The 26,042-nt window shown below is 41.6% G+C and overlaps 1 protein-coding gene across 1 annotated transcript in view; it reads right to left on the bottom strand.

Moving 5' to 3' along the window:
* Positions 1 to 26,042, bottom strand: part of CELSR2 (cadherin EGF LAG seven-pass G-type receptor 2) — a gene marked incomplete at both ends in the record, with an annotated part of 103,776 nt that overhangs the window by 15,689 nt on the left and 62,045 nt on the right. The window contains 18 exons of the mRNA XM_081322187.1: positions 392 to 518; positions 643 to 810; positions 1,522 to 1,672; positions 3,265 to 3,408; positions 5,088 to 5,271; positions 6,115 to 6,324; positions 8,637 to 8,731; positions 9,702 to 9,803; positions 12,925 to 13,108; positions 13,912 to 14,032; positions 14,576 to 14,717; positions 15,882 to 16,056; positions 17,259 to 17,372; positions 17,802 to 17,987; positions 18,519 to 18,685; positions 22,165 to 22,290; positions 22,547 to 22,710; positions 23,489 to 23,646. Of these exons, the coding sequence (XP_081178313.1) occupies positions 392 to 518; positions 643 to 810; positions 1,522 to 1,672; positions 3,265 to 3,408; positions 5,088 to 5,271; positions 6,115 to 6,324; positions 8,637 to 8,731; positions 9,702 to 9,803; positions 12,925 to 13,108; positions 13,912 to 14,032; positions 14,576 to 14,717; positions 15,882 to 16,056; positions 17,259 to 17,372; positions 17,802 to 17,987; positions 18,519 to 18,685; positions 22,165 to 22,290; positions 22,547 to 22,710; positions 23,489 to 23,646 (2,718 nt within the window). The remainder of the gene's footprint in view (positions 1 to 391; positions 519 to 642; positions 811 to 1,521; positions 1,673 to 3,264; positions 3,409 to 5,087; positions 5,272 to 6,114; positions 6,325 to 8,636; positions 8,732 to 9,701; positions 9,804 to 12,924; positions 13,109 to 13,911; positions 14,033 to 14,575; positions 14,718 to 15,881; positions 16,057 to 17,258; positions 17,373 to 17,801; positions 17,988 to 18,518; positions 18,686 to 22,164; positions 22,291 to 22,546; positions 22,711 to 23,488; positions 23,647 to 26,042) is intronic.

Raw genomic sequence — 26,042 nt, 5'->3', positions numbered from 1 at the left:
TATATGCCTGCTTATTAGGGCTTTCACACACACCCCAAGCGGCATTATTACAAAGTCAGCTTAATTGCCCCCAACAATCTGGGTCCTCATTTTACCTACCTCGGAAGGATGGAAGGCTGAGTCAACCTTGAGCCTGGTGGGATGCGAACCTGCACTAATTGCAGGCAGCTGGTGTTACTTAAGGAGGCATTAGCCTTAAATGTGTTCAAACAGAAGCTAAAAAGCTATTTGTCTTGAATTCCAGCAGTGAGCAGGGGGCATACATGATGGCCCAAATACCTCAGCTCTAGTAGAAGCCAAAGCCTAACTTCTGCTACCATGTTATGCTCTCTTCAAAATTCTCCCTTGCCCTATTCTCCTATCCTCAAAGTAGGGTCCTTATTTTTCTCACCTCTCTGCGGGAAATATCCATCAGCACAGCAAAGCTTGTCATATGGTTACACTGGCAGCTGACATGGGTTTCATTCCTGAAGACAACCTCACAGCCTTTAGCTGACCAGCCACCAGTCCCACTGACCCTGAAAAACAGCAGAGTCAAAGATGGAGCCATCAGCCTGAGGAACCCCACTCCCAATATCTATTGCTCCCTCCGTGTTCATTATACGGCAATCCCAGACATTTTGCCTGGGAAATAGATCTCACAGGATGGAGTGGTTCCAGAAAACACAAATAGGTTTGGTCCGCTCCTCAGTTTCCAACATCCGAAATTGCACAGTGATGGGTTTCTCCAGGGCACGTTGCATCAATGCGTCATTATCATGGATGCTGATGCTCACCACTGGGGTGTTGATGACAGGACGCTTGGGGACTCTGTGATGACAACAGGGCATTTATTTATTCATATATTCATCCATCCATCTATCCTTTCGTTCAATTTCTATAGCTGCTCAACTCAGCCAAGTGACTCTAAGCGGCTTACAATTCTAAAATTAATTAATAATTAAAAAGCATTAAAATAATAAAAACATCCACACAAAGTACAAACAGTAGCCATGATGATTAATCAACTTATAGTAAAGCCAAATGACAGGACCCTTAACACATAGATCAATAAAATATATTTACTTAAATCACTGTTTCCCTCCTGTAAAGTTGAATTCTGATTACCATCTTTCTCCCATTTAGTGTCTTCAGAATTTGACAGGTCTTCAAATAAAATAAAATCTCTTTTAAATCAAGTTTGACTCTTGGAGATTTAATGATTACATAGATATCCTTTTTCTAGCAATACTACAGATGGAGGTTTGCAATTGCTTTAGAGGATATTTTTTCAATTTTCCAATCTTGGTGTTCCTTAGTGGTCTCTCATTCAAGTACTAGTCAGGATATGTCCTGCTTAGTTTCTAAAACTAGGCAAAGTCAGCCAGGCAAATAACAACAGCCATTATTTGTAACAATAGCTATTGGAATTTCAACAATCTTTTCAATAAACAACATGGAAAATTGGAATAAAACGCAAACATTGTGTATCTAAACATTTCTACACCCTCTACTAATACATTTTCTGCATTGAGGCATCACCTTAGACTCCTTTTATCTGTGTCATACTGCTCTGGAAGCAGACTTGCCAAGTTGCGGTAGATGATCACACTAGCAATGGCCTGGCCCTCACTTAGATCTGGATGTCTCTTCTGCCTTGTCATAAGGGCAGGTTCTTCTTCCTTACTGGTGCCTGGCAAATGCTTGGCACTGGCCACCGAAGATTCTGAAAAGTGAACATGAAACATGGAGCCACATTTTATTTTGCTAGAGCAACAGGGTAAACAAGGTTTCACTAATATTTGTTTCCAATATTTGTAGTCTGTCTGTTTGGGAAAACAAAAAAGAACCTAAAGGGCATGAACAGGTCACATTTTTTCAGGAGATAGTGGAGATTTTCAAGAAAAGATTGGACAACAATTTCTTCAAGATGGTATAAGGTCTCTTGCCCTGGAGTTGGATGAGAAGACCTCCAAGATCCTTTCCAACCCTATGACTTTATGTCTATGTCTATGTCTAATGAACTTATGTCAGCAGACAATTAGATCACCATTAGACCACCCTGACATAAGACCACCATTTCCCTTCTAACAAGTGATTAGCATCAGTCTGCACACTAGGGCCATCCCAATTCTCCTGCTTTATCTGCTACTTGAAACTACAACTTTGTTGCTCTTGCCTGGCCCCTTCCTTGCCTGGACCAAAAAAGACAATATTAAATTACTTCTGACATCATTTTAATCTACTATGCTAACTCCACTATTGTTCTTTTTAGATTGGCGATTTTGATAACATCCATAGTCCTATTTGTCAGGGCCTGAAGTTGTCCCTCATGACAAATATATCCTCTTCCCATTCCCTCATACATAGGAAATAAGAATTTTTGGAATTGACATACTGTATAACAGGAAAGGAAATATTAACAAGACTTCCTTCTTTTGGTCTCTGTTTTCCACTTCAGCTTCCCATTGGTAGTTTTCCTTTACAAGGAAAGCTAATAGAAACTCATCTTCAAGTGTAACTTAGTCTTGTTCACAGCATTCAGCACTGAATTACATTGACCCATTCAGGAAACTATGAAGCCTCAAAATAAATTCCTATGTTTGTTACGTAGCACACGAATCCTATTTGTCAGAACACATGGTGGTAAGGATAGAACCAGGGATGGGATTCAAATATGTGAACAACCGGTTCTCTGTGTGGATGCCACTTCAGTTCTGGGCCTGGGCAACAAAAAATTAGCTACCAGTTCTCCTGAACTGGTGCGAACTGGCTGAATCCCACCACTGGTTAGGTTAGGTTAGGTTAGGTTTATTAAATTTATATGCCGCCCTTCTCCCTGAGGACTCAGGGCGGCTCACAACAATAAAAAGTTAAAAGATATAAATACAAAAATTTATAGATAGAACAGATGGGTTTCCACATTGCACTAAGCCACAATGTAATTTATTTTAGTGTACTGCCAATTCTGCTGTATTCAGTGAAACTTGGTAAATATTCTACAGCTTAGCTTACTGAATAAACCAGGTCAATTAAGAACTTTGGAAGTGTCATATAAGACTTCACGAAAAGGCCAATTGGCTAAAGAAAAGATCTAATCAGCCCAATCTTGTGTATTCTGACCAATAGTCAGGGTATTATAAATGATATGTTTCTGTGTTAATGCTTCTCTATCACTCGTACCCCAGAGAAAAGAACTGGTTGTGTTGCCAAAGAGGAATTGTATCAATCAATTCCTCTTCTTTTTCCAATACAGGAATTTTCACCCCCATGCCCAAAACTCACGTTTGCCTTCTGGAGCCTTGAACACACTTTCAGGCAGGATGACAGCAGTTTCTATGTCGGCAGGTTTCTCACCGCGGAGTGTCTCATAGTGGGGCAGTTTGGCACCAGCAAAGTTCATTTTCTCTAGCCTCACCACCGAAATAACTGCCAGTGTAAGATACAGATAGATAGTGACCCACATATGCACACACGAGCCATGATGTTTCAAGCCAACTGAGTGGCAGTGTCCAGTTGGACTCTTTTATTTATAACTTTCATTCAGACGTGGATGTTTTTGAGTGGGCATTTATGTCCCTTTCATTTATCTCCACATACTGTCATAAATCCTAACTATATACCCAGTCCAAAGCAACAAACGTATTAGTTTTCAAATTATCTCATAATGGCAATAATGAAACATTATTTCCAGAATATGCCCACTCATCATTAATTGATGCAATGAAATATTTTTGCCCAGGGCAGGGAAAGACACTCATAATAACAAATAGTTTTGTTGTGGTGGTGGTGGTTGCTTAAATACTATGTTAAATAAATTAATGGAGGAATCACAAGGCTACATTATGCAATGCCACCACACCAGCATACCCTAGCCTAGCAACAATTCATGGAGGTGCTGTGTCTCACAGTATAGCTAAGAGGACTCACAACCCACTTAGCTATGCTAATATGATTTGTGAATGCGGGAAAACACTGGCCCGTAATTAGCCAATAATTAACTAAACAAAATTAAGAAACCTCATTTCAGCTCCCTATCATTAATTTTCAGATAATATTCTAGGTGTATCTTGGAATTATTGGACATTTACGGGGATAGTATAGGAAAAGAACTATAATGCCTGTTTAAAAAGCATGATAGTTCAGTACTGTGTTCAATATTTAATTAAATAATTAATTTAAAGCTGCACACCCAGGAATTTGATGCTGGTAACCATCTCCACAGGTGAATCATTTATGATCTCTTTGTTTTTTCCAGTATTTAAAACTAGGCTGTTTTCCTTACACCAATTCACCAACCCCTCAACCTCCTTGTGGTAAGCTTCCACCTTGTCATCATGAATAAGGCCCACTACTGTTGTATCATCTGCGAACTTCACAATATGGTTGGTGGCAAACCTAGCACAACAGTCATGGGTCAACAGGGTAAACAGCAGTGGACTTAGGACACAGCTCTGAGGAGAACCTGTGCTCAAGAAAATGGTATTAGAGATATTTATTCCAACTGGCACATATTGGGGCCTGTTGGTAAGAAAATCAAGAATCCAGTTGCACAAAGGAGTGTTTAAGCCTAAAAGGCCCAATTTGTCTACTAGATGCTGGGGAATTATTGTGTTAAATGAGTGGTAAGGACTCAATAGGTAGACAAAAATGCCAAATCCAGTCTGAACATCTGGCTGACTGTGCGCTGATCAATAATAATAATAACAACAATAATAATCTCTTTCATTTATCATTGTTGTTATTCACATGCAGATTAATCTACTGCAATTACAGTGGTACCTTGGTACTCATTCTTAATTGGTTCTGGGAGGAGCAATAAGTTACCAAAAACAATGAGTACCAAACAAATTTTTCCCATAAGAAATAATGTAATGAGTCACAAGGCAGCTTACACGAACAAGTTCTAACTTGTGCATTGAGTACCAAATGAACAAAGAATACTGGAGGCGGGAGGGGAATTCATGTCAAAATGCGTTGAGTACCAAACTTGATGAGTTTCAAAGCAGTTGAGTACCAACATACCACTATATAATTGTCTAAAATGCATAGAATTGAACAACTATTATTTTGCTAATTAAGAGACCTTATTATTATTATACTCTCACCAATGTTGGGTGTGATGATGGTGAATGGGTTCAAGTACGTCTTGCGCATGTTCTGGGCCAGAATGCTTGCATAGTCCTCAAAGTGCCTGAGCAACTGCGCTGTGCCACCTTCTGCCTGTTGGATCAGTTCCCAGTGACGCTTGTTGCTGTTGTCCAATAAAGCACTGCCAACCTTAAGCAAATTCTGTAGGACCCAAAAAAAGAATATAAGACAGCTACGAGTAGCTTCTGATGACAAGGCTAAAGTAACAGCTTGCTTCAAGGGCCAAGACTGGGATCCTGTCGCATTTACAGGAAGGCCAAAAAGTTACAAAGAATCCATGGCAAAAGGATATTTGTTGCTGATAGTTTTTGCAGGGAACATTTTACAATGTGTGTGCCTTTTAACAAACCACATTTATTAAGAAAATAATCTTCACTGGAGAACTAACTTAGGCTTTGTATTTATACAGAATGCTCTGTGGCATTTATTTTTATTGATTTTATTTTTATTGAAAACACCTGTAGATCAGATTTTAATCATTTAGGATGAAGAATAATTTGTCAGTTGTCATTCCTTCCATAATGCCCAGCTGAGCTAAACCCATTTGTTCCTCCTTTAAGTATCAGTGAAAGCACCAAACAACTTGATTCCCTTGAGATGCAACAGGATATCTGCCAGTTCTTTCCCACTAAACCATGTAGTGTTCTACATATTCCCATGCTGTAAAGCAGGGGTCCCCAAACCCCAGTGTGTGAACCGGCATGCCAGAAACTGGGCCATGCAAACAAGCGAAGCCCCATCCGTGGGATGCAGCAGCATGTGAAATCATGCCCCCTCTGGTCCACGGAAAAACCTCTCTCCACAGAGCGGTCCCTGGTGCCCAAAAGGTTAGGGGGCACTGCTCTAAAGAGTAGACCAGCCTAATATCATCAGATCAGATCAATGTATGGTATCGCCAAAGAAACCCTGGTGTCAAACCTGCTTGCCTGCTTGTGCTGCTGACAAGAGTTTCTATTTCATATAAACCTGAGCTGTTGGGCTTACCTCAGTGAAGTGAACATCCTGGGTAGCAGCCAAGCCAAAGCCTTCTTGGTTGCTTTCATGATTCAGAAGCTGAGCTAAGAGCTGAAAAGCTACTTTGACATCACTGCCAAAGAAGCTCTCAGTGTTTTGTGTAGCGTTGCGAAGCTGGAGAGCTACCCGCTGAGACTGCTCTGTATCCAAAAATGATTCATTCCGCAGCAATCTTTCTGCCTGTTCACAGGAAAGATTAAGATATTCTGCAAAGGTGCTTCAACAAAACAAGGTAAATTAACCAGACACAGATTCTACTGGACAACAATTTTTTTCAAAAGTTTTGCTTTCTGGAAAAACTTTTGGTGATTATGATAGACCCCTTCTAACTGAACACAAATATAATTTCAGAATGACTGCATCACATAGTCTTGAAAAATATGAAATTATTATAATGTATTTAATTGCATAAAGATTCTGACATGCTACAAGAGGTCTAAAAGTTTTGCTGCTGATTTTCATTTGTAGTCAGTGTCTGATGCACCCTGTTGCAACATCCAACAGTTGTCAGCCAGCACTGCCAGTGGTCCTAATACCATTGTTCTATTTTGACAATGTCCTGGTGAAACCTTTTACCATGTTCATCACTGACAGATTTTTGGGAAAGAAGTCCAAGTGTGAATGCAAAAAATGAATCTTCAGTGACACATTGCACTTCATGGTATTGTATGCTGTAAGAAGTTTGTCAACCAACTGAATGTAGTTTGGTGCTTTGTAGTTGCCAAGAAAAATCTCAATTATATCCTTAAATGCTTTTCAGGTGATTTTCTCTGGCCCCACTAACACACGGGTGTCAAATTTGTGACATCACGTGACGTGTCGTGACATATTGCGACTTTTCCCCCATTGCTGGCAATGGGATGGGGGCAGTTTGGGCATGACACATCCAGCCCACGGGCTGGCAATTTGACACCCCCACACTAACAGATCTCTGAACTGCTTGTCACTGATGATATATCTGATCTGTGGACCAATAAAAATGCCTCCCTTCATCTTGGCATCAGTTATTCTTGGAAACATTTTTTTCAAATAACAAAAACCTTCACCTTCCTTGTTCATTGCTTTCATCAGTCTGAGTTTTATGTGAAGTGGAGGTAAAAATATATTTGTCAGGTCAAGAAGTAGTTCTTGTGCTATGCTTTTCTGTCCTGGAACCAATTTCTTTTGGAGTGGCCATTTCTTTTTAATATAATGTGACTCTCTTGCACAGCTGTTCCATTTGCATATATAACAACAGTACTTAGTATATCTAAGCTGCATTCCAAGCAGCAGAGCCACTACTTTTAGATCTCCACAGATATTACAGATGTACTGGATGTGCTTCACTAATAGTTCCATGTTTTTGTATGTTTCTTTCATGTGTGTAGCATAGACAACAGGTTTTGAAAGGTATACAATGTCACTGTGTAAAAAAAGATTTCTATAATGATAGATTATAAATTATAGTACATGATAGATTAAATTACAGGTTGTTTTCATGATTAGCAGCCAAAAATCTATACTCCAAAATGTTCAGGAAGTGTCTTGATAGCTCAACTGTAGCTTTTGTCTCATCAAAGCTTTGCTAAGATTTAGTCAGAAATGGAACCAAACCTTACCCTAAGCTACTCCAATCAAAATGTCTAGTACTGAATTTAATATTCATCATAGTATTTCAGAATTCTGAAAATCTCTTCCTTCAAGTTATAGTCCCAGAGCTAAAAAAAACCCTGAAAATTTGAGGATTATACCAGCTGAAATAGCCAAAAGTAAAAATGATGGAAGTCTTATCAGTTACAGGCAGCAGCTGTTAGCTCTTAAAGAAAAGCAACTCATGAAGAGATAGTTTGTTTAAGCAATCTCTCCACTCTGTGAAGAGGGGGAAAAAGGGGAAAAAATGGGCCAGGCACAGGATAACATGTACTAACTGATTGAGAGAGAGATGCACTGTGAAAGTTGTAGATATGTCTTGTCACAAAGTTGTTTTTTTCAGCACCATTGTAACTTCAGATGTAACTTTAAACCTTCCAAGAGTCTCTTCATAAGAGATGGGTGGCATACAAATTTAATAAATAAAAAATAAATAAATAATGGTTAATGCATGAAGCAATTGGCAATCTCCTTGTACTTCTTTGTTAAAAGACAATTCATATTGCCATTCCATTCATCAATCCAGACAATAAGGGGAAGTGGTCCTGAGAAAGCTGCTGTCTTTCTATTTTTACAATAATGCAGGCTCACTCTCCACAAGTTCATTGTGAAACAACTTGCAAAGAGAGTCAATATTTCCTCCCTGGCTTATAGTCAAGGAATGGTAATTGGCAGGACTGGGGATTCTATGAATGAAACCAACTTGAGTAAGGACAAAGAGCCACATCAAACAACCATTGCTTTTGAGAATTTTGATGAAATAAAAATAAACTATTTGCATTTATTCATACATATAGAAGGAACTAGATCCATAGATTCCTGGCTTTGCTCTGGACCAGGAAAAATGAAAGATAAGTACTTACAAAGTCCTTGAGAATAGCAAAAGTCAGTGAGGTGCAGTTGAAGAGATTGGGTGCCAGCCAGCCCTTGTGTTCATCACAGTGCCGTACAGCAGTCCCTGTGGAAAGGAAGAGGAGGAGGAGGAGGAGGAGGAGGAGGAGGAGGAGGAGGAGGAGGAGGAGGAGAAGAATAGTTTACGGCAGACATGTCAAACACAAGGCCCGGGGGCCAGATCCGGCCCGCAAAGTGGTTTCATGCGGCCCACGAAGCCATCCTGGAAACAGTGAGGGAACGGCCCCCACTGCCTTGGCCCTGGCCCAGAGACTCTCCTTATACCAGAGACCCTCGGATCTGTCCCACTCCTGCCCAGGCCCCCATAGGCACCCTTGATGCGAACGATGTAGAGCTGGCCATGCCCACCCAGTAGGCCATACGCACTTTAGCCACGCCCACCCAGTAGGCCATGCCCACCCAGGCCACACCCACCTGGCCCCTTGAGGGCAACCACAATGCTGATGCGGCCCTCAATGAAATTGAGTTTGACACCCCTGGTTTACGGGAAAAGTGGCCACAATGTGAAACTTAGCTCACAAAACCAAATACTACGAAATATTAGCTTCCTCAGGTTTTCCTTCCTTCCTTGCTTGCTTCCTTCCTTTCTTCCTTCCTTCCTTTCTCTTTCTTTCTCTTTCTCTTTCTTTCTTTTTTTCTTTCTTTTTGAAACATTTTAAACATATGTCTCTCAAATAGAGAGAAGAATTGGATTGTACTTGTATTTCCCTTTTTATAATGTGGAATATTCTTTTCCAGACACAAATCACATTGGCATGATGCTAAGAGGAGAGTATGGCTGACACAAAAAGTGCTCCAAGCAGAGAGAAAAACTCTGTAACATACACTGTAATGTTTACTCCATTTTTTTAAATGATACCTACTTGAGGAAGACTACTTTCTTTGGCCATCTATAACAAATCACCAACAAAGTAGGATAACTAAATAATCCTTTATCTGGAAGCATCTAAAGACCATCTAATAACTCAATTGATTACTATATGTACATGACTGCATTCTTAAAGATATTTCATTACCTACAGATCCCCGAGGACAAGGTGCAGCTGCAGGTAAACCAAAGCGGGTGCGTGGCCACCAAATATCAGCTTCAATGGCACGTGGACAACTATCATAATTCACTGCAAGAAAAAATATTAAGAGTGTGTGTGTACTAATTTATTTATTTATTTATTTATTTAGTTGCATTTGTATACCGCCCTTTCCCTGAGGACTCAGGGCGGTTTACAGGGAATTAAAAATCAAAACATACAAAAGTTAAAACCAATTTAAAAAGCATTAAATTCACCCTGTACACTAAAAACCCCAGTTAAAATTTTCTCCTCAGCCTGGGCCCGAGAGCTCAAAGAGCCAGGTCTTCAGGCCCCGGCGGAATGATCGGAGGTCGGGAGCAGTCCTCAGCTCCACCGGCAGCTGGTTCCAGAGGGCAGGCGCTCCCACTGAGAAGGCCCTATCCCTGGGTGTCACCCGCCGGCAATCTCTCACCGGCGGAACCCTGAGCAGACCCTCCCTGTGGGAGCGCACTGGGCGAAGGGCGTTTGATGCCGGCAGCAGGTGTTCCCTCAAATAACCCGGACCCAGGCCATGTAGGGCTTTATAGGTAATAACCAGCACCTTGAATTTCACCCGGAGGGCAACCGGAAGCCAATGCAGCTCGCGGAGTAGAGGTGTTACATGGGAGTATCGGGAAACCCCCATTACAACTCGCGCGGCCGCATTCTGCACCAGTTGAAGCCTCCGAGTGGTCTTCAAGGGCAGCCCCATGTAGAGAGCGTTACAGTAGTCCAAACGGGAGGTCACAAGCGCATGAGTGACTGTGCGTAGGGCGTCTCGGTCCAGATAGGGACGCAACTGGCGCACCAGGCGAACCTGTGCAAAAGCCCCCCTGGTCACGGCTCCTATGTGATCTTCAAAATTGAGCCGTGAATCCAGGAGGACGCCCAAGTTGCGAGCCCTATCAACGGGGGGTAACACCTCACCCCCCATCATTAGAGGTGGAATAACTTGGTTAACCCGAGACGCCGATATGCACAGCCACTCAGTCTTGGCGGGATTGAGACGAAGCCTGTTTCTCCCCATCCAGACCTGAACCGCCTCCAGGCACCGGGACATCACGGAGAGGGCATCACTGGGTTGGTTCGGGGTGGAAAGAAAAAGTTGGGTATCATCAGCGTACTGGTGATACCCCACCCCAAAACCACGAATGATCTCGCCCAGCGGCTTCATATAGATGTTGAACAGGAGAGGCGAGAGAACCGACCCCTGAGGGACTCCACAAATGAGAGACCTCGGGGCGGATCTCTGCCCTCCCGTCAACACTGATTGCGAGCGGCCCTGGAGGTAGGAGGAGAACCACCGTAGAACGGTGCCTCCCACTCCCAACCCCCTGAGACGCCGCAGCAGGATACCATGGTCGATGGTATCGAAAGCCGCTGAGAGATCTAATAGGACCAGGACAGAGGAGCAACCCCTGTCCCTAGCCCTCCAGAGATCATTCACCAGCGCGACCAATGCCGTCTCCGTGCTCTGTCCGGGCCTGAAGCCCGATTGGTACGGGTCCAGATAATCAGTTTCCTCCAGGAACAGAGGGAGCTGATGCGCCACCACACTCTCAACAACCTTCGCCAGAAAGCGAAGGTTGGAGACTGGACGATAGTTGTTTAAAACAGCCGGGTCCAAAGCAGGCTTCTTGAGGAGGGGTCTCACCACCGCCTCCTTCAAGGCGGCAGGGAAGACACCCTCCTTCAAAGAAGCAGTTATTACTGCATGGAACCAGCCTCGTGTTCCCTCCCGAGCCGCATAAGCTAGCCAGGAGGGGCACGGATCCAACAAACAGGTGGTGGAGCTCAGTCTCCCCATGATCCTGTCCACATCATCAGGGGAAACAGGGTCGAACTCAGTCCAGATAACATGCTCAAGACCGCCTGATTCCTCCACATCAGACTCTGCCCAGTCAGAGTCCAAGCCGGTCCGGATCCGAGCGATTTTGTCCGTCAGATGATGACTGAACTCCTCGGCTCGTCCCTGCAAGGGATCCTCCCTCACCTCCTGGTTAAGGAGGGAGCGAGTCACCCTAAACAGGGCGGCCGGGCGATTATCTGCGGACGCGACAAGGGCGGCAAAGTAGTTAGACTTCGCCGTCCTTATCGCCGCAAGATAAGACCTTATAAAGGTTCTTAACTGCAATCGGTCGGATTCAGATCGGCTGGATCTCCAACCGCTCTCTAGACCTCGTCTCCGACGCTTCATCTCCCGGAGCTCCACCGAGAACCATGGAGCCCAGCGGGATCTGCGCCGAGTCAGAGGTCGCATGGGTACAACACAGTCGAGTGCCCTGGTGGCAGCCGTTTCCCAGGCCTCCACCAGAGCATCGACTGGGCTGTGGGTAAGGGTGATAGGTATCGGCCCAAGCGCCCTCTGGAACCGGTCCGGGTCCATTAGGCGCCTGGGGCGGAACCACCTGGTCGGTTCCGCCGCCCAGCGGCGGGGGATGGCATGACGGAAAACCAGCCTCAGGAGGTGATGATCTGACCATGACAGAGGGGTGATGGACGGAGAACCCCCTCCCAGATCATCCAACCACTGTCCAGACAGGAACACCAGGTCGAGAGTATGATCCCCCTCGTGAGTAGGGCCCTCAATAACCTGGGTCAGGCCCATGGCTGTCATGGAAGCCATAAATTTACCCTATGCAGCCTCAGAGTGCTCTTTTCAGCAAGCAAATTTAAAAGGGAAGGTAATCAAGACTTAATATTTTTACAAATACTTGCTTTGGAAATAAACTGCATACAGAAAACAGAGGGTAAAATGCACTCTGGTCATATAGAAAACAACAATTCACCCCCAAGAAATCCAATTTGTATGTGTTGCATTGTATCATCCCCTTTAATGGCTGGGTGCTTTTTAGTTCAGAAAATTGGTGAACAAAAGTAAAGGCATGATAAAGCAAACTTTCCTTTGAATCAAGCTTGACTTTGTTTTCTGTTAACTTCATAGACATACCATGTAGATTTTTTCTGAAGTAGCACAAAGGTGGTCTGTGATTGCTTTCTTCCAAGATTTCTTTACCCCCCCCCAATCTTGTCTATTGCTAGGGTTTCCTGGTGCCCTACCATTCATATCCCAATCAATTGTAACCCTACTGCATTCTTTGGGATCAGCTAAGGTTGCAGTTGCAGTAGACAAATGTGACCTAATCCAAAGTGCTTCAGTTATGCTTCCTGTCCATGGAGTATTTCTGACCTTCACAACCACTGATGGTAACTTCTGCAAAAGGATTGTCACAGCGGTCGCAGCGGCGCCCAATGACACCTGGCTTGCAGGAGCACTGCCCAGTCTCAGATTCACAGGTGCGAGACAATGAGCCGGTATGGTAGCAGTCACAGAGGAAACATGAGGCACTATCTGCTGGATGGTAGTGATTTTCCTGTAGAATATCAGAGAAAGATTTCTGTCCACTTTTTTTATCTGTCATAATAATCGTATATGAATCATACCTCTTGGCCAACCCAACACCTTTACCAGATATATTGTTTCCTATTACATTTTTAACAGTTTGCTTGCACACTCAAAAAGGACAGCATTTTCTAAGATATAAATGATTTCTATCAAATATGTCAAATCCAATTCTGTATTACTTTGAGTGACCATATGCATGTGTCATACCACGTAATGGTTAAGTTTGATGCTTATGAGAAGCAACAAGCACCAGCACACTCTGCCTTTACTGCCTCTACATTATTGGGAGCAAGTCAGAAGCATTTGATTTCCATTAACAGTGTCATCTGGAGGGAAAATCTGTGGCTAACATTATGGCTAGATTCAAATAATGTTCAGACATATTTTTATGAATTGTTAAAGCTAATTATAAGGATGTTGAACCATTATTTATTTAATGTTTACCTCACCAAATTCCTCAAGCTGAAGACAACTCACATAACATCACAAAAATGCATAAAAGCAAACAAATAAATTAACTGGTATAATACAAAACATAATTATTGGTCTGGGAAACAGCAAATTAATAGCAAAATACTTTGTATACACAAAGATTTTCAAATTTTTGTCTGGTGTGTCATAACTTCCCTTGGTAGACAAATTTATTTGTTAAAGTTATTGAAGGCCAAATGTTTAATAGCCAAGCTATTAAAACAATGAACAGCAATACAATATCAATACAGATACAGGAACTGTTTCTACCCTTAACAAGATAAATAATCCAAAACTCACCTTGCAGTGGCACTCTCCATTAGTTTTGTTGCAGTCAGGGTCAAATCCTTTATCAACATCACAGTTGCAGGGGCCACATATAGGATGCCCCCACCATCCCCGGGGACAGGGTTGAGCGAACCTAACAATGAAAACACAAGGCCTGTTGTAAGCACCTTTCAAATATAGTAGAAGATTATAGTAACTTCCTCATTACAAATTATGGTCTTGTTTTTTCTAAGCTCTTCCATTCCTTTGAGTATGAAGGCTTTCATCATTTACAAGCCTTCAGTAAAGAGACAATATCTAAAGATATGTTGGGATTTCCACAATTTGCCATATTGATTTGTATTATAAATCACATTATTTGAAGTAATCTCCTTGGCTGGCATGCACATGTACATCAATCATGGTATGTTAATTATGTACAGTATATATACACTGTATATACAAGTCAATGTCACTACATTCCTGCCTCTCCCATACATGAACTATTGTTACTCACACATTTAGGTTGACCTTTTTATTTGCACATTTGCACCCAGATGCAAATGCCTAAGATTTCTATTAATATCTGCAATATGCATCCAGCACTTCTGCATTTCAATTCTGTAAATACTGAAAAGTACCAACACACACTTACAGACACATAACAACAAATGTAAATGAACTTTCACAGACTCACTTGTTCTCGCAGTATGGTCCAAAGTAGCTGTCGGGACACTCACATATGTAGCCATGGGATGAGCTGGGCTTGCGGACACATATGGCTTGATGCTCACAAGGGTTAAAGGAACAGACATTGGCACAGCTGTCTCCATAGTAACCTGAGCACCACAGGAAGATTTCTGGGTATAACTCTGGCAATAATCTCCAACCTGAGACTAAAAGATAGCCCAGCCAAGCAAGCGATTCTGGGATAATCATTCTCCAATCATAACCGAGCTAAAGGCTATGTGTGGGAGGGGTGGCTGGAAAGATAGAAACCAACATTGCTCCTATCCTGTCTGGTCTAAAACAAAGTCCTGCTCTGTTGTAGAGACCTTTATGCTTCCTCAACCACCTACTTTTATTTTAACTTTTTAATAAAACAATGAAAAGCTAAAATAGGCTAAAAAAAATACAATCCCTAGCAAGAATATTGGTTTCTGGCCCAACCTCAGTCTGAAGTAGTAAATAATGAAATAAAAATTGTTTATTTCTGGTAGTTGTTATGTTTTGTATATTATCCTAATCAAGTGCAATGCCTAAATATTACTACTGTGAATTATGTAAATATAGTTCATGTTATTTCATTATGCTAAGATAACAATCTTAATTTTGGGGTATATTAGTTATTTAATTAAGGAAACTGTCAAAAACAAACTATATAGGATTAAAGGAAACAGCACGGAAAGTTCATATATATTGTACAGATGAACTACAGTAAGAAAGAACAGTCAAAACACAGTAAATTTATAACGTATCTTTCTATCAAATCAAGATTAATCAGAATAAATCACAATAAATTATTAAAACTTTGTTATCAGTGTTTTAATAGCACTATTTTAAGCTCTGATTCAGGTATTACACAACTAAAAATAATGCTTTGAATACAATGTAGGTATTATTTACAATAGCTAAAGCCATTTACATATCATACATGGCAAATACTTGGTGCCCTCCAGATATGTTGGACTATACCAGGGGTGTCAAACACAATGTCACGTGACGTGTCATGACGTATCGTGACTTTTTTGCCATTGCCGGCAATGGGGTGGGTGCGGTTTCCCTATGATGCATCCGGCCCGCGGGCTGGCAGTTTGACACCTCTGGACTATACCTAAACCCTAGGCAGCACGGTTAGAGCTGTTTTAGAGGATTTTTAAAAAATATATGTATATATTAAATTTATATGGTAGCCCATCTTGTGGTATGCAATTCTAGGCAGCCGAAGAACTGTAATGAGGAGTCTTCTACATCATTATAATCACACTGTTCCTTCCACTAACCTGGATCACAACTGCATGAATAACTATCCCAATCATCATTGCAGTAGCTATTGAGAGGACAGGGACTGGAGTCACAAGGGTCTGGGATACTGCAGCCATACTCCACATTCACTTTCTCAGCCTGGTTTACATTCAAGGTGATAGTGCTGCCTGACGTTTCACCCATGCTTACACCCTGGAGGATCCAAGCAAAAAAAACACAAACAAACAAGGAAGGAGAAGATCAACTCTTAGATAAATAGATGATTCTTCTGTACATTCCTTCCTTGCTTTACAGCCTATTTAAACCAACCGACATTTAGGAACCCAAAAGAAAATATAAATATCACTTAAATAAATAAGCCAACTATGAGATCTGCAGCCCCTAGGTGGTGCTGCATTGCTTAAAATAAACAGAGTTTATACCTGACACATCTGCATAAATAGTTTGTTCCAGTATTCATCAAATTTAAGATGCTATATACTCAGCCTACATTCATAAACAGGAAATACGGAGCCAGCATGACTATTAAGTCGGAAAAGTGAAAAACAATGCAGTGATAGAATTGTGAATTGTATGCTACAGGGAGTCCTCAACTTACAACAGTTCGTTTAGTGATGGTTCAAAGTTACAATGGAACTGAAAAAAAATGATTTTCAACTTTCACACTTATGACCATTGCAGCATCCCCATGGTCATGTGATCAAAATTCAGATGCTTGGCAACTGACTCAGTTTTGTGACAGTTGCAGTCTCCTGGGGTCATGTGATCACCTTCTGACAAGCAAAGTCAATTTGAAAACCAGATTCATTTAACAACCATGCTACTGAGTTAACAATTGCAGTGATTTACTTAACAACTGTGGCAAGAAAGTTTATAAAATGGGGCAAAACTCCTTGTCTCACTTAGCAACAGAAATTTTGGGCTCAATGGTGGTTGTAAGTCAAGGACTATCTGTATATGTTGTTGCCCTTGTTTAAGATCTGCATCAAGTAGATATTGCCTAGGACCTAGAAGCATGCCTGCTTCATTCAATTTTCAGCAAAATCAAGATGAGACCTCATCAGTACACAGTTCTGGTCGCTGTCTGGTTGATTTCCAGACAGAACCGCTTCTAATTTATTTATATGTATAGATATACTGACACAGACACATACTGCACAGCAATCGCTCCCAGTTATATAATTTCTTAAGGATGTCAGTTATGTTATTTTCTGAAGACTGATGTGGTCTAATCAATTGGGCCTACCTTTCCCAAAACATATGTCATTTATATAAAAAGCACCAAAGAAAGAAGAGTTGAAAGAAGTGGTGGAGCCTGCACCTGATGCGTCCATCATGGTATGACCCAATAACATCCAGAAAGAGCCATCAAGGTATATTCTTCACCTGCTCACCTGCATGCAACCACGGAATCCATGCTGCAGGTTTCCCTTTTCCCCCAGTACAGCACCGATACTCAAACTCCGCATTTTTAGTCCACGAAGTTCACTACTAATATTGGCCATCACCTAGAGGATAGGCAGGCAAAGCAAATATCATTTTTTCTTAATTTCTTGATGAGACCACAGTACTTATTTGTACAACACAGATCAGATGTTACAAACCATCAGGACATTGGTGAAAGCCAAGAAGAAGTGGGCTGGAATAAATTATTAAGATAGCTGTAGACTGACACTAAAGTATTTTATTGAATTAATTAACTATAAATCAAAATTGATAGAAAAAGAGCCTAAGTGTAAGGCTAGTCAAAGAGATTAGTGGCAAAGTGTATTAGAATACTAGGAATCAATTTAGATCCATCCCACAGATAGCTTCAGTTCCCCTGGATGAAATTATGCTACAAGTGTTATATTCAAGCTTTAGGAAATACACAGAATTATGCTCTATAAATGCCAAATTAGTTGACCAATGAGATTGAGTTCTAATGCTCACTGTACCTGGTGCAAACCATAATCAAAAGCCATTATGGCTAACCACTGGGCTTCTGGATTGTCCCAGCTGCTATGCAGCTCCAATTGTAGGTGATGCCAGTCACCATCATTTACTTTCACCTGGTGTAGCCTCAAAGCTGAAATTTGGCTGTTGGCTCGGTACACAGTCATCAGCACGGTGCCTTCATTTAACTGAGCAAAGAGATAAGAACAGAATGAGTTTAGTTTTGAGCCAAGCTTTCACTGCAGAAGGCACTACCCATCTCTGTCCATCATAGGGAGCTTGAAAATAATGAAACAAGTACATAGCATCAAAGAATGTCATGAGGCTTCTGATGATGCAAAGGATCTAGAAGCCACATCTCACCAACCTTTGTGCTGCTTCTGTAGAGCAGGAGACTCTAGAAAGTACACAGTTCCATTCCCGCTCGTAAGAGATACATGGAGAAGATAACTCCCTTTGCGGTTTGCTGCCACTGCAACTGGAATGGGAAGCCTCTGGGAGAAAATAGACCCTTCTCCACATTTTAAAATCCTCCCCCCATCATCTGAAATAGTGCTCCAGAAAATACTGCACATATTTTACCCATAAATGTTGGTGGGATAATCTTCAGAATGCTGGGAGGTTCCATGGGCTGCAAGATGCCCATCCCTGTTGTAACACAAAGCGGTTTTCTCTAGGCCACTAATCTGTACGAGAATAGTAAAGTGTTGCCTACTCACCCAAAGTGTGATGGAAGAATGCTGTCCCGCAGCAGCACGGAGGAGGACGCCATTGCTCTGCCTAGTACGGAACATAAGTCCAATGTGCCATGGAAGTGTGATGATCAGTGCCAAATTGCTCCAAGTCACCAGACTGTTGCCCAAGAAACGCTGAGGACTTGCCATTTCTTCACAGAGAAAAAAAAAGTTCAACAAGAGTATAAAATATTGCACACCAGACCATGTGTGTGTGTGTGTGTGTGTGTGTGTGTGTGTGTGTGTGTGGTGGGTGGACTATTCTTATATATACTCATAATATTTTTTTTAAAAAAATAACGTCCCTTCAGCATTTGGGGCTGAAAGTATTTAAAAATTCCAGCCAAGTTCTAATCAATGATCTGATGACAATTAAAAAAAATATCCTTAAAAAGTGAGCACCATACGGAAAAGCAGAAGAGAATTCAGTATTATCGTCCTGCATTAGATAGGGAAGGTTATGGGGATCCATTCTTTCTCTCCATTTTCTTGTCGTACAAATGGATATAGGAAGGGCCATACCCACCCTTGCTTAGGCTGGAGATACCAAATGAGGGTGTTTGAACCCACTCCAATAGAGGGGCCTTCTGGTAACTACAAGATCGTGTTCATATTAGAATTTCTGGCAACTATATATATAATTGGCTTGTCATTGACTTCTATAGTGTGTATGTGTATATTTATACACATGTAATAAAAAGAGAGAGAAAAACAATTTTAATATCCTTTTTGTAGTTTTGTTATAAAAGGTTCAAGAAGAGATAAGATGCTTTACTCAGTTTCTGCTGGATTGCTAGAGCTTCCTCTATTGGCTTCTTGATTGCTGAAAATGTGAGAACCAATACACTCACTTTGTAATTATCAACATTTCTATTTATTAACATGGGGAAAGATGTTGACAAGGAGGCGAGGGCCCAATTACAGAAGATCCTATGGGAAATGGCTTAGGCAGATCCCTTCCAGTCAGGATTCAGGCTCAGGCAGGGAAAAGAAATGACACTTCTTTTTTTAGAAATGAGCTATTTTAGAGGTCTGGATAGGTAGAGTGCACATTTCTTGGCTCTTTTGGATCTTTCAATGGCATTCATCAATATAAACCATGGTACTCTTTTGGACTGCTTGCAAGGGCTAGAGGTTGGGAGGATCAGGTTGCTCCTATCTAAGCAAATGGTTTTATTTATTTTATTTATTTATTTAATTGGATTTGTATACCGCCCTTTCCCGAAGGACTCAGGGCGGTTAACAGGGTAATTAAAACAGAAATACAAAAATTAAAAACAATTAAAAAGATTATAACAGTCCCTGAAAAAGTAAAAACCCCCAATTAAAAATAGAATTAAAATTCTCAGCCTGGGCCAGAGAGCTCGAAGAGCCAGGTCTTCAGGTCCCGGCGAAATGAACGGAGGTCGGGGGCGGTCCTCAGCTCCACGGGCAGCTGGTTCCAGAGGGCAGGCGCACCCACTGAGAAGGCCCTCCCCCTGGGTGTTACCCACTGGCAATCTTTTACCGGCGGCACCCTGAGAAGACCCTCCCTGTGGGAGTGCACTGGACGAAAGGAACTTGATGCTGGCAGCAGGTGTTCCCTCAGATATCCCGGACCCAAGCCATTTAGGGCTTTATAGGTCATTACCAGCACCTTGAATCTCACCCGGAGAGCAACCGGAAGCCAATGCAGCTCGCGGAGTAGAGGTGTTACATGGGAGTATCGGGAAACTCCCATCATAACTCGCGCGGCTGCATTCTGCACCAGCTGAAGCCTCCGAGTGGTTTTAGTTGATTGGGGTAGCATTCAAGCCCTTGTTTGCCCTAATGCATCGTACCACTGGGTTTTGTGCTTTCCTTGTATTATTTAACATTTATATGAAAACTTGGGAGAGGCATCCATTGATTTAGGTGGGGTGTCACCCACATGTGTTTGAAAACCAATTATATGTCACCCTACAGATGCCATACCCTGGATGGAGCAAGGCACCCTCAGATTAAGCATTAGCTAATGGAGTTGTTTTATGTTAATAAATATCCAGACAGTCCAGAAACTGGCCCCAAGGTTTACTTTTAATAAGGATTTTCTCCCTCCCCAAGAGTTGGTTTGTGATTAGGGATCTTTCTGAACTTGTGGCTCTTGTTCAAACAAGAGGCAGAAGCCATGGTCATAGGTGGCTTTGCCTAGCTTTGCCTAGTTATGATCCTACCTGGATCAGGATGCCCTTACAATGGAACCATGACCCCGGATCACCACTTGCACTCTAGGTGGGATTGCCTTTAGAGTTGGTTCAGAAGCTGCAGCTGGTACAGAATGAGGTTGTTGTGATTCAGGGTCAGCCTGTGGGTTCGGCAGTTGGGTCGGACGACTCAGAGGAGGAGGGAGGTGTTGAAGAGCTTGCTGAGGGGGTTGGAGAGCTTGCTGATGAGAGCCCTCAGCCAGGCCCCTCCCACCTGGTCACGACAGAGACCCAGCTGTGTGAGCCTGACAGCGTGGATGAAGATGACCCACAGCTGGCCCTGTTCAAGGACGCCCAACGCAGGAGGCAGTCAATCAGGAGTAAACAGAGGAAGGCAATGGGGCACCTCGGAAGGAGGCAGAGAGAAGCCACGCCCTGAACTGTATAAAAGGGGAATGCGTGGGAGGGCTGGTTTGCTGAAGGCAACTGCTTGAATAGCTCCTGTTTCATGGTTCGTGTCTTGTTTGTTTTTGTATCCATAAAATTGGTAGGCTTAGTTCCAGCCTCTTGCCTTCTTGTAAAAGGGGTTGTCCCTGCCTTTTCTGCAGGGCCGGTAGCAGGCTGGTACAGAACAGAGGTGGCCAGATTGGTGTCAGGACAACCCAATGCTGCACAATAATACTGCATTGACTGTTATTAGGTTTTTAAGTCCAATAAGAGTGTTAATTATCACCTATAAATCTCTACATGGTGTAGCATCAAGACATATTAGACACTGTCTTATCAGAATTGTTTCTAAACATCCTGTCCAAATATCAAGGAAGGCTCTATTAAAAGTACTCTTACTCTTGTAAAGTGTAGGAATATAGGTGAGACAACAGCTTTCTCTGTGATCACCCCCATGGTTTGGATCATATTCTGTGTGGAGGTATACCTGACATTTTCCTTTCTTTCTTTTTTATTTCACAAGGCACTTAAGACCATTTATTGTGGCTCTAGTTCTGATTCAACCTGGGCAACCATTTTTTGTGTGCTTTTTTGACTCCTTGCTATAACCAACCAGACATGTGGGAGCTACCAATGTAAAGAAGGGCCTAAACCACTCCCATTTTTCCCAATTTGTACTGGGTGACATAACCACTTTAGAAGAAACTGTATTTAATAGAATTGTATTCTGCAGCTAAGTAAATAACAGCTCTATTATACTTGGATCCCCAGGTATTTGCAAAAACCAATCAGCACATCCTATTCTCATACATATAAATAAAACTTATTAGTACTACAAGTTCCAGTCCAAGAATTTCTAGATTAGCATTCCCACCTTTTCTTCTGTTGCTTCTAATAATTAGAATAGTATATTTTCTGTTTTCTTGGAGCTAGGCAAGGTGTAACTTCCTGATATAGTTCCTGGCAATTAGCACATATGTCATTCCTAAAAAGCACCTTCTTTAGCAGCTTCCATCTTTTACCTTGCTTGCAGTCCTTGCCTCCAAAACCCAGGGGGCATTCACAGCTGAAAGTATTCCACTGGTTGACGCAAGTTCCACCATTATGACATGTGTTGCTATCACAAAAATTCTTCTTAGCAGAGCAGCCTGAAAAGAGAATGTAAGAATGCACTGGGAAGGACAGTAATAGAAAATTCTCCTGGGATTAGGAAAGTGTTTGCTGAATTTTCTACTGAGTAATGAGGAGCTAAGTCATGAATGAAAGTCATTCCTATGGATATGTTATACTGCAGACAATGGCTAGGGCCTGCTCAGGTGTTCTCGATAGGTAGTTTGCCAATTTCCATCCACAGAAACCCCACTATTTGAGCAAACTTTTAATTTCCTCCTAAATTCATCATACCAGGCAAAGTTCCATTATTTGCAATGAAGTCAGCCAGGTCGACATCTTGATTATCAATCAGAAAGTCTCTCATGCAACCTATAAAATGCCGATTCCGTACTGGGAAACTCTCAGGAAGGTCAGGAATGCCACCCAGTAACAAGGGACCTGTCAAATCCAAGGATCTGTAAAGTCAAATTAGAGTTATTCAAGAGAAAAACATGATCAAGAAGAAAAAAAAGTCTGCCTCAGAAAGTTGTTCTAACCTAAACAGGTATTAAGCTGGCATCAATCACACATTATATTAAAAGAGTAGATGGGTGACCTCAGAGTCACTATGGATCGAATTTATAGTAGAGGTTTATAGTAGAATTTTGAGATTTTAGCAAATCCCTGTATACCCCTGTATGTAAAATTGCAGCAGCAGAAGATAGCGGGGAAGACTAAGGAATATATCATCACCATCTCAAATGTCCTGCCCTGAAAATAGTCTTCACTTCTCAGAATTTTCAGCAATAGCCAAACTGACTGGGATATTTGGGAGTCGAAGTCTGTTCATTCATCCAAAAGCCACTCAGGTTAAGGGAGGCTAGCAGAATAGCGGAGTCGTGAAAAAAAGTAGTTTGGAACATACAGTAGTATTACTTCTCGTGACTGTTCCAGGTTTATGTACTGTATATGCATCCATGCAATGTGTCAAAATACCAGCTTCCTATCTCCGTGAATACCAGGACATTAAAGCGGATGACCAATAAAATCTACAGTACTTCACTTTTATATAGGGTGAAGTTGAGCCAGGGAAATTAACAAAGTTAGTTTTAGCCCTATGGCTTAACTTTCTGACAGCCATTTCCCCACTGAATAACTCCTGTAAAGTCAGTCTGCTTTCACCCATCACTATTCCATAATTATTACATTACAAGCTCATCAGATGAACTTAATAGTGCTTGCAAAAATTCTCACTTCTTTGTGCCTGATTGTGTCCCTTGAGCTGAACAGGAATAATTTCCTAGAATAGAGCCAAATTTCAAGGCCACTGAAGTGTCACAGTCGTCTACGGTCACCACAGCTACTTTCTCATCTGAAGGCCCCTGTGGAATTCCAGACGACCCCACGATGGGCTGTAAAAAGAAAGCAGAATTCTTTTATAAAACTTCAGGGAAGCCAATTAATAATTATGACAGAAAATTTTTATGGGTAAGTGCAGAATACTGACCAAAACCTACTGAACAATGCAAATGCTCTCATACAGCTGCTTCCAAATTAGGATGAATCTAGTAAAAAGGCCCATTTCTAACTTGCACTTTACATACTCTCTATGCACCCCTCTACAGCTGACTCCAGATGCACTATCCCCATGATAAATCGGCTTCTTTCAAAGCTTTTTTATTTCCATATTTATTTGTCTGGACCTGAAACAAAGTTAGCCTTTTTCCTGAAAAATGATAGGGCCTGTGAACAATTTGGTTTTCTACTGACTTTGCTCTTCTTTCACAACACCTGTCAGCTCCTGGCCATAATTAAATATTTCTCAGCATCCATTTCCTTAACTATCCTAAGAAAGGAATTTAAACAACCCTATCAGGCAACTCAATCCAAATCCTCCTGTTCACTTCCTGGTCAATGTCACTATATGAGAGAAAGAAAGCTTCCTCTGTTTCTATAATTTCTCAGGGAGCACTCTTAACATTTGTAGTCAGTTTCACAATCACGGCAAAAAATTTCCTGGCTAGGTTTTCTGTTTAAATAAACAACTTGCATGAAATTCAAGTGAGCCATTGCTCTCTTATCAAACACATGAAACCCCTCAAACATACCTGTAGAAAGTGTAAACCAAAAATCACAACTAGGGTTGGCGCTATTATGATAAATATCAAATTGCAAAGATGCTACCATGCCACCAGCTATGTGTATAATGAAGAATCTATTTCCCCAGAGTAGCTGGAAGATACTGTCCAATAAAATGCAATTACAGCAGTAGGCAATGCACCACTGAGTGGATTGCACAGGCTAATTCAAGAGGGAGAAGGGGGAGAAATGGAAAATTTAAGGGAAAAATACAATGTACCATAACAGACCACTCTGTTTTGTATATATCAACTTTCTAGCAGCACATCTAATACAGGGTTTTTAACTGTAGTAGAAGAAACTGTGTTCCCACAGCAGGCCAATTTCTTTCCCTCCAAAACAGTGGTCAAATGCACCTATAATGTGTACTGAAAAAGGAAAAGTGGGGTGCTAGCACCTTGTTTCCACTTTCTTTGCATGCATTGTATAAAGATGAGATTTTTATTCTACCAAGGCACAGGATGCTATTTGATCCCAGTTTTCATACTGAAGGCAGAACTGAATGCCTCATGGTGTTCCTGTTTTCTGCATTTCCAGGCCAGAAGAAGTGAATGAACATGGTTGTGGTTGGCTTCAAACCATATTGTCAGGGATTGAGGAATGGAAACAGAGTGAAATTTATGTGAAAGAGTCTTTCTTATACCTCAGAAATACTTGCAGGTTCAGTTAGATGGCACAGTTGTGCTTTTCAGGGAAAAAATGTGCAGCATTCCTCTGCTAGCTGTGATGCTAGAAATCATGGAAAAACAGCTATGATGGCAGCTTAACATCAATGGCCAAATACTTTCAGAGCATTCGCTAGAGTTTCGATACTTAGAACTCAACAAGGTGGTAAATGGGTGGAATTTTCCCCTGTTGTTTCATCACAGGTATTTATTTATGAAGCAGTGATTCTAATATGCACTAGCAATGATAAAGGCAGAACCAGGAGCTGAAACTTATTCTGATAAATGAATTTATGAACCAAGATGAATGCATTCTATATGTTTGCCTGGGGAGAAGTTAATGATCTAATCTTTAGAAATAGATCCGGCAGCCTAATATGATGTCTTATCCTGAGCTATCAGCATGTATTGCCTTACCTGGTTCCATCTATCTGTCAGAATCAGTAAACCCTAAGCGCTCTCTCTCTCTCTCTCTCTCTCTCTCTCTCTCTCTCTCTCTCTCTCTCTCTCTCTCTCTCCTTCTCTCTTTTCATGATGATGCCCTAACCATCTGGCGATGCCTGGAAGTCAAACGTATGACTTATATAAGTAAAGCATCAAGCAGACATCACACCCATACAAACATAAAAAGATTTTGCAGATTATAGGGGTATGATTTTTTTATCTTAATTATTAGTAATAATCTTAATATTTTTCTAAATCAGTTTTGTGCCAACATATATTGTTCCTTGCTATTCATGAGCAGTTTATTGCTAATGTATGTTGGATAATTGAGAAAACCAAAGAATACCAAGAAAGAAGTGGTCCTCACTTAATAACCACTCGTTCAGCGACTGTTTGGACTTCTGATGATGCTGAATTAGTGGTCAGAGTTCCTCAGAGTTCCAGCCATCACAATGTCCCTGAGGAAGCATGAATGCAGTCTAGGCATTCAGTGGCTGCCTTACAGTTATGACATTTCAGCATCCCAGAGTCATGTGCCACCTTTCCTGTTGCCATTTGTG

This window comes from Vipera berus (assembly GCF_964194415.1).
Source record: "Vipera berus genome assembly, chromosome: 3".
NCBI classification, from domain to species: Eukaryota; Metazoa; Chordata; class Lepidosauria; order Squamata; family Viperidae; genus Vipera; species Vipera berus.
The sequence above is the reverse complement of the archived record's forward strand: the minus strand, read 5'-3'. Positions and strand labels throughout refer to the sequence as shown.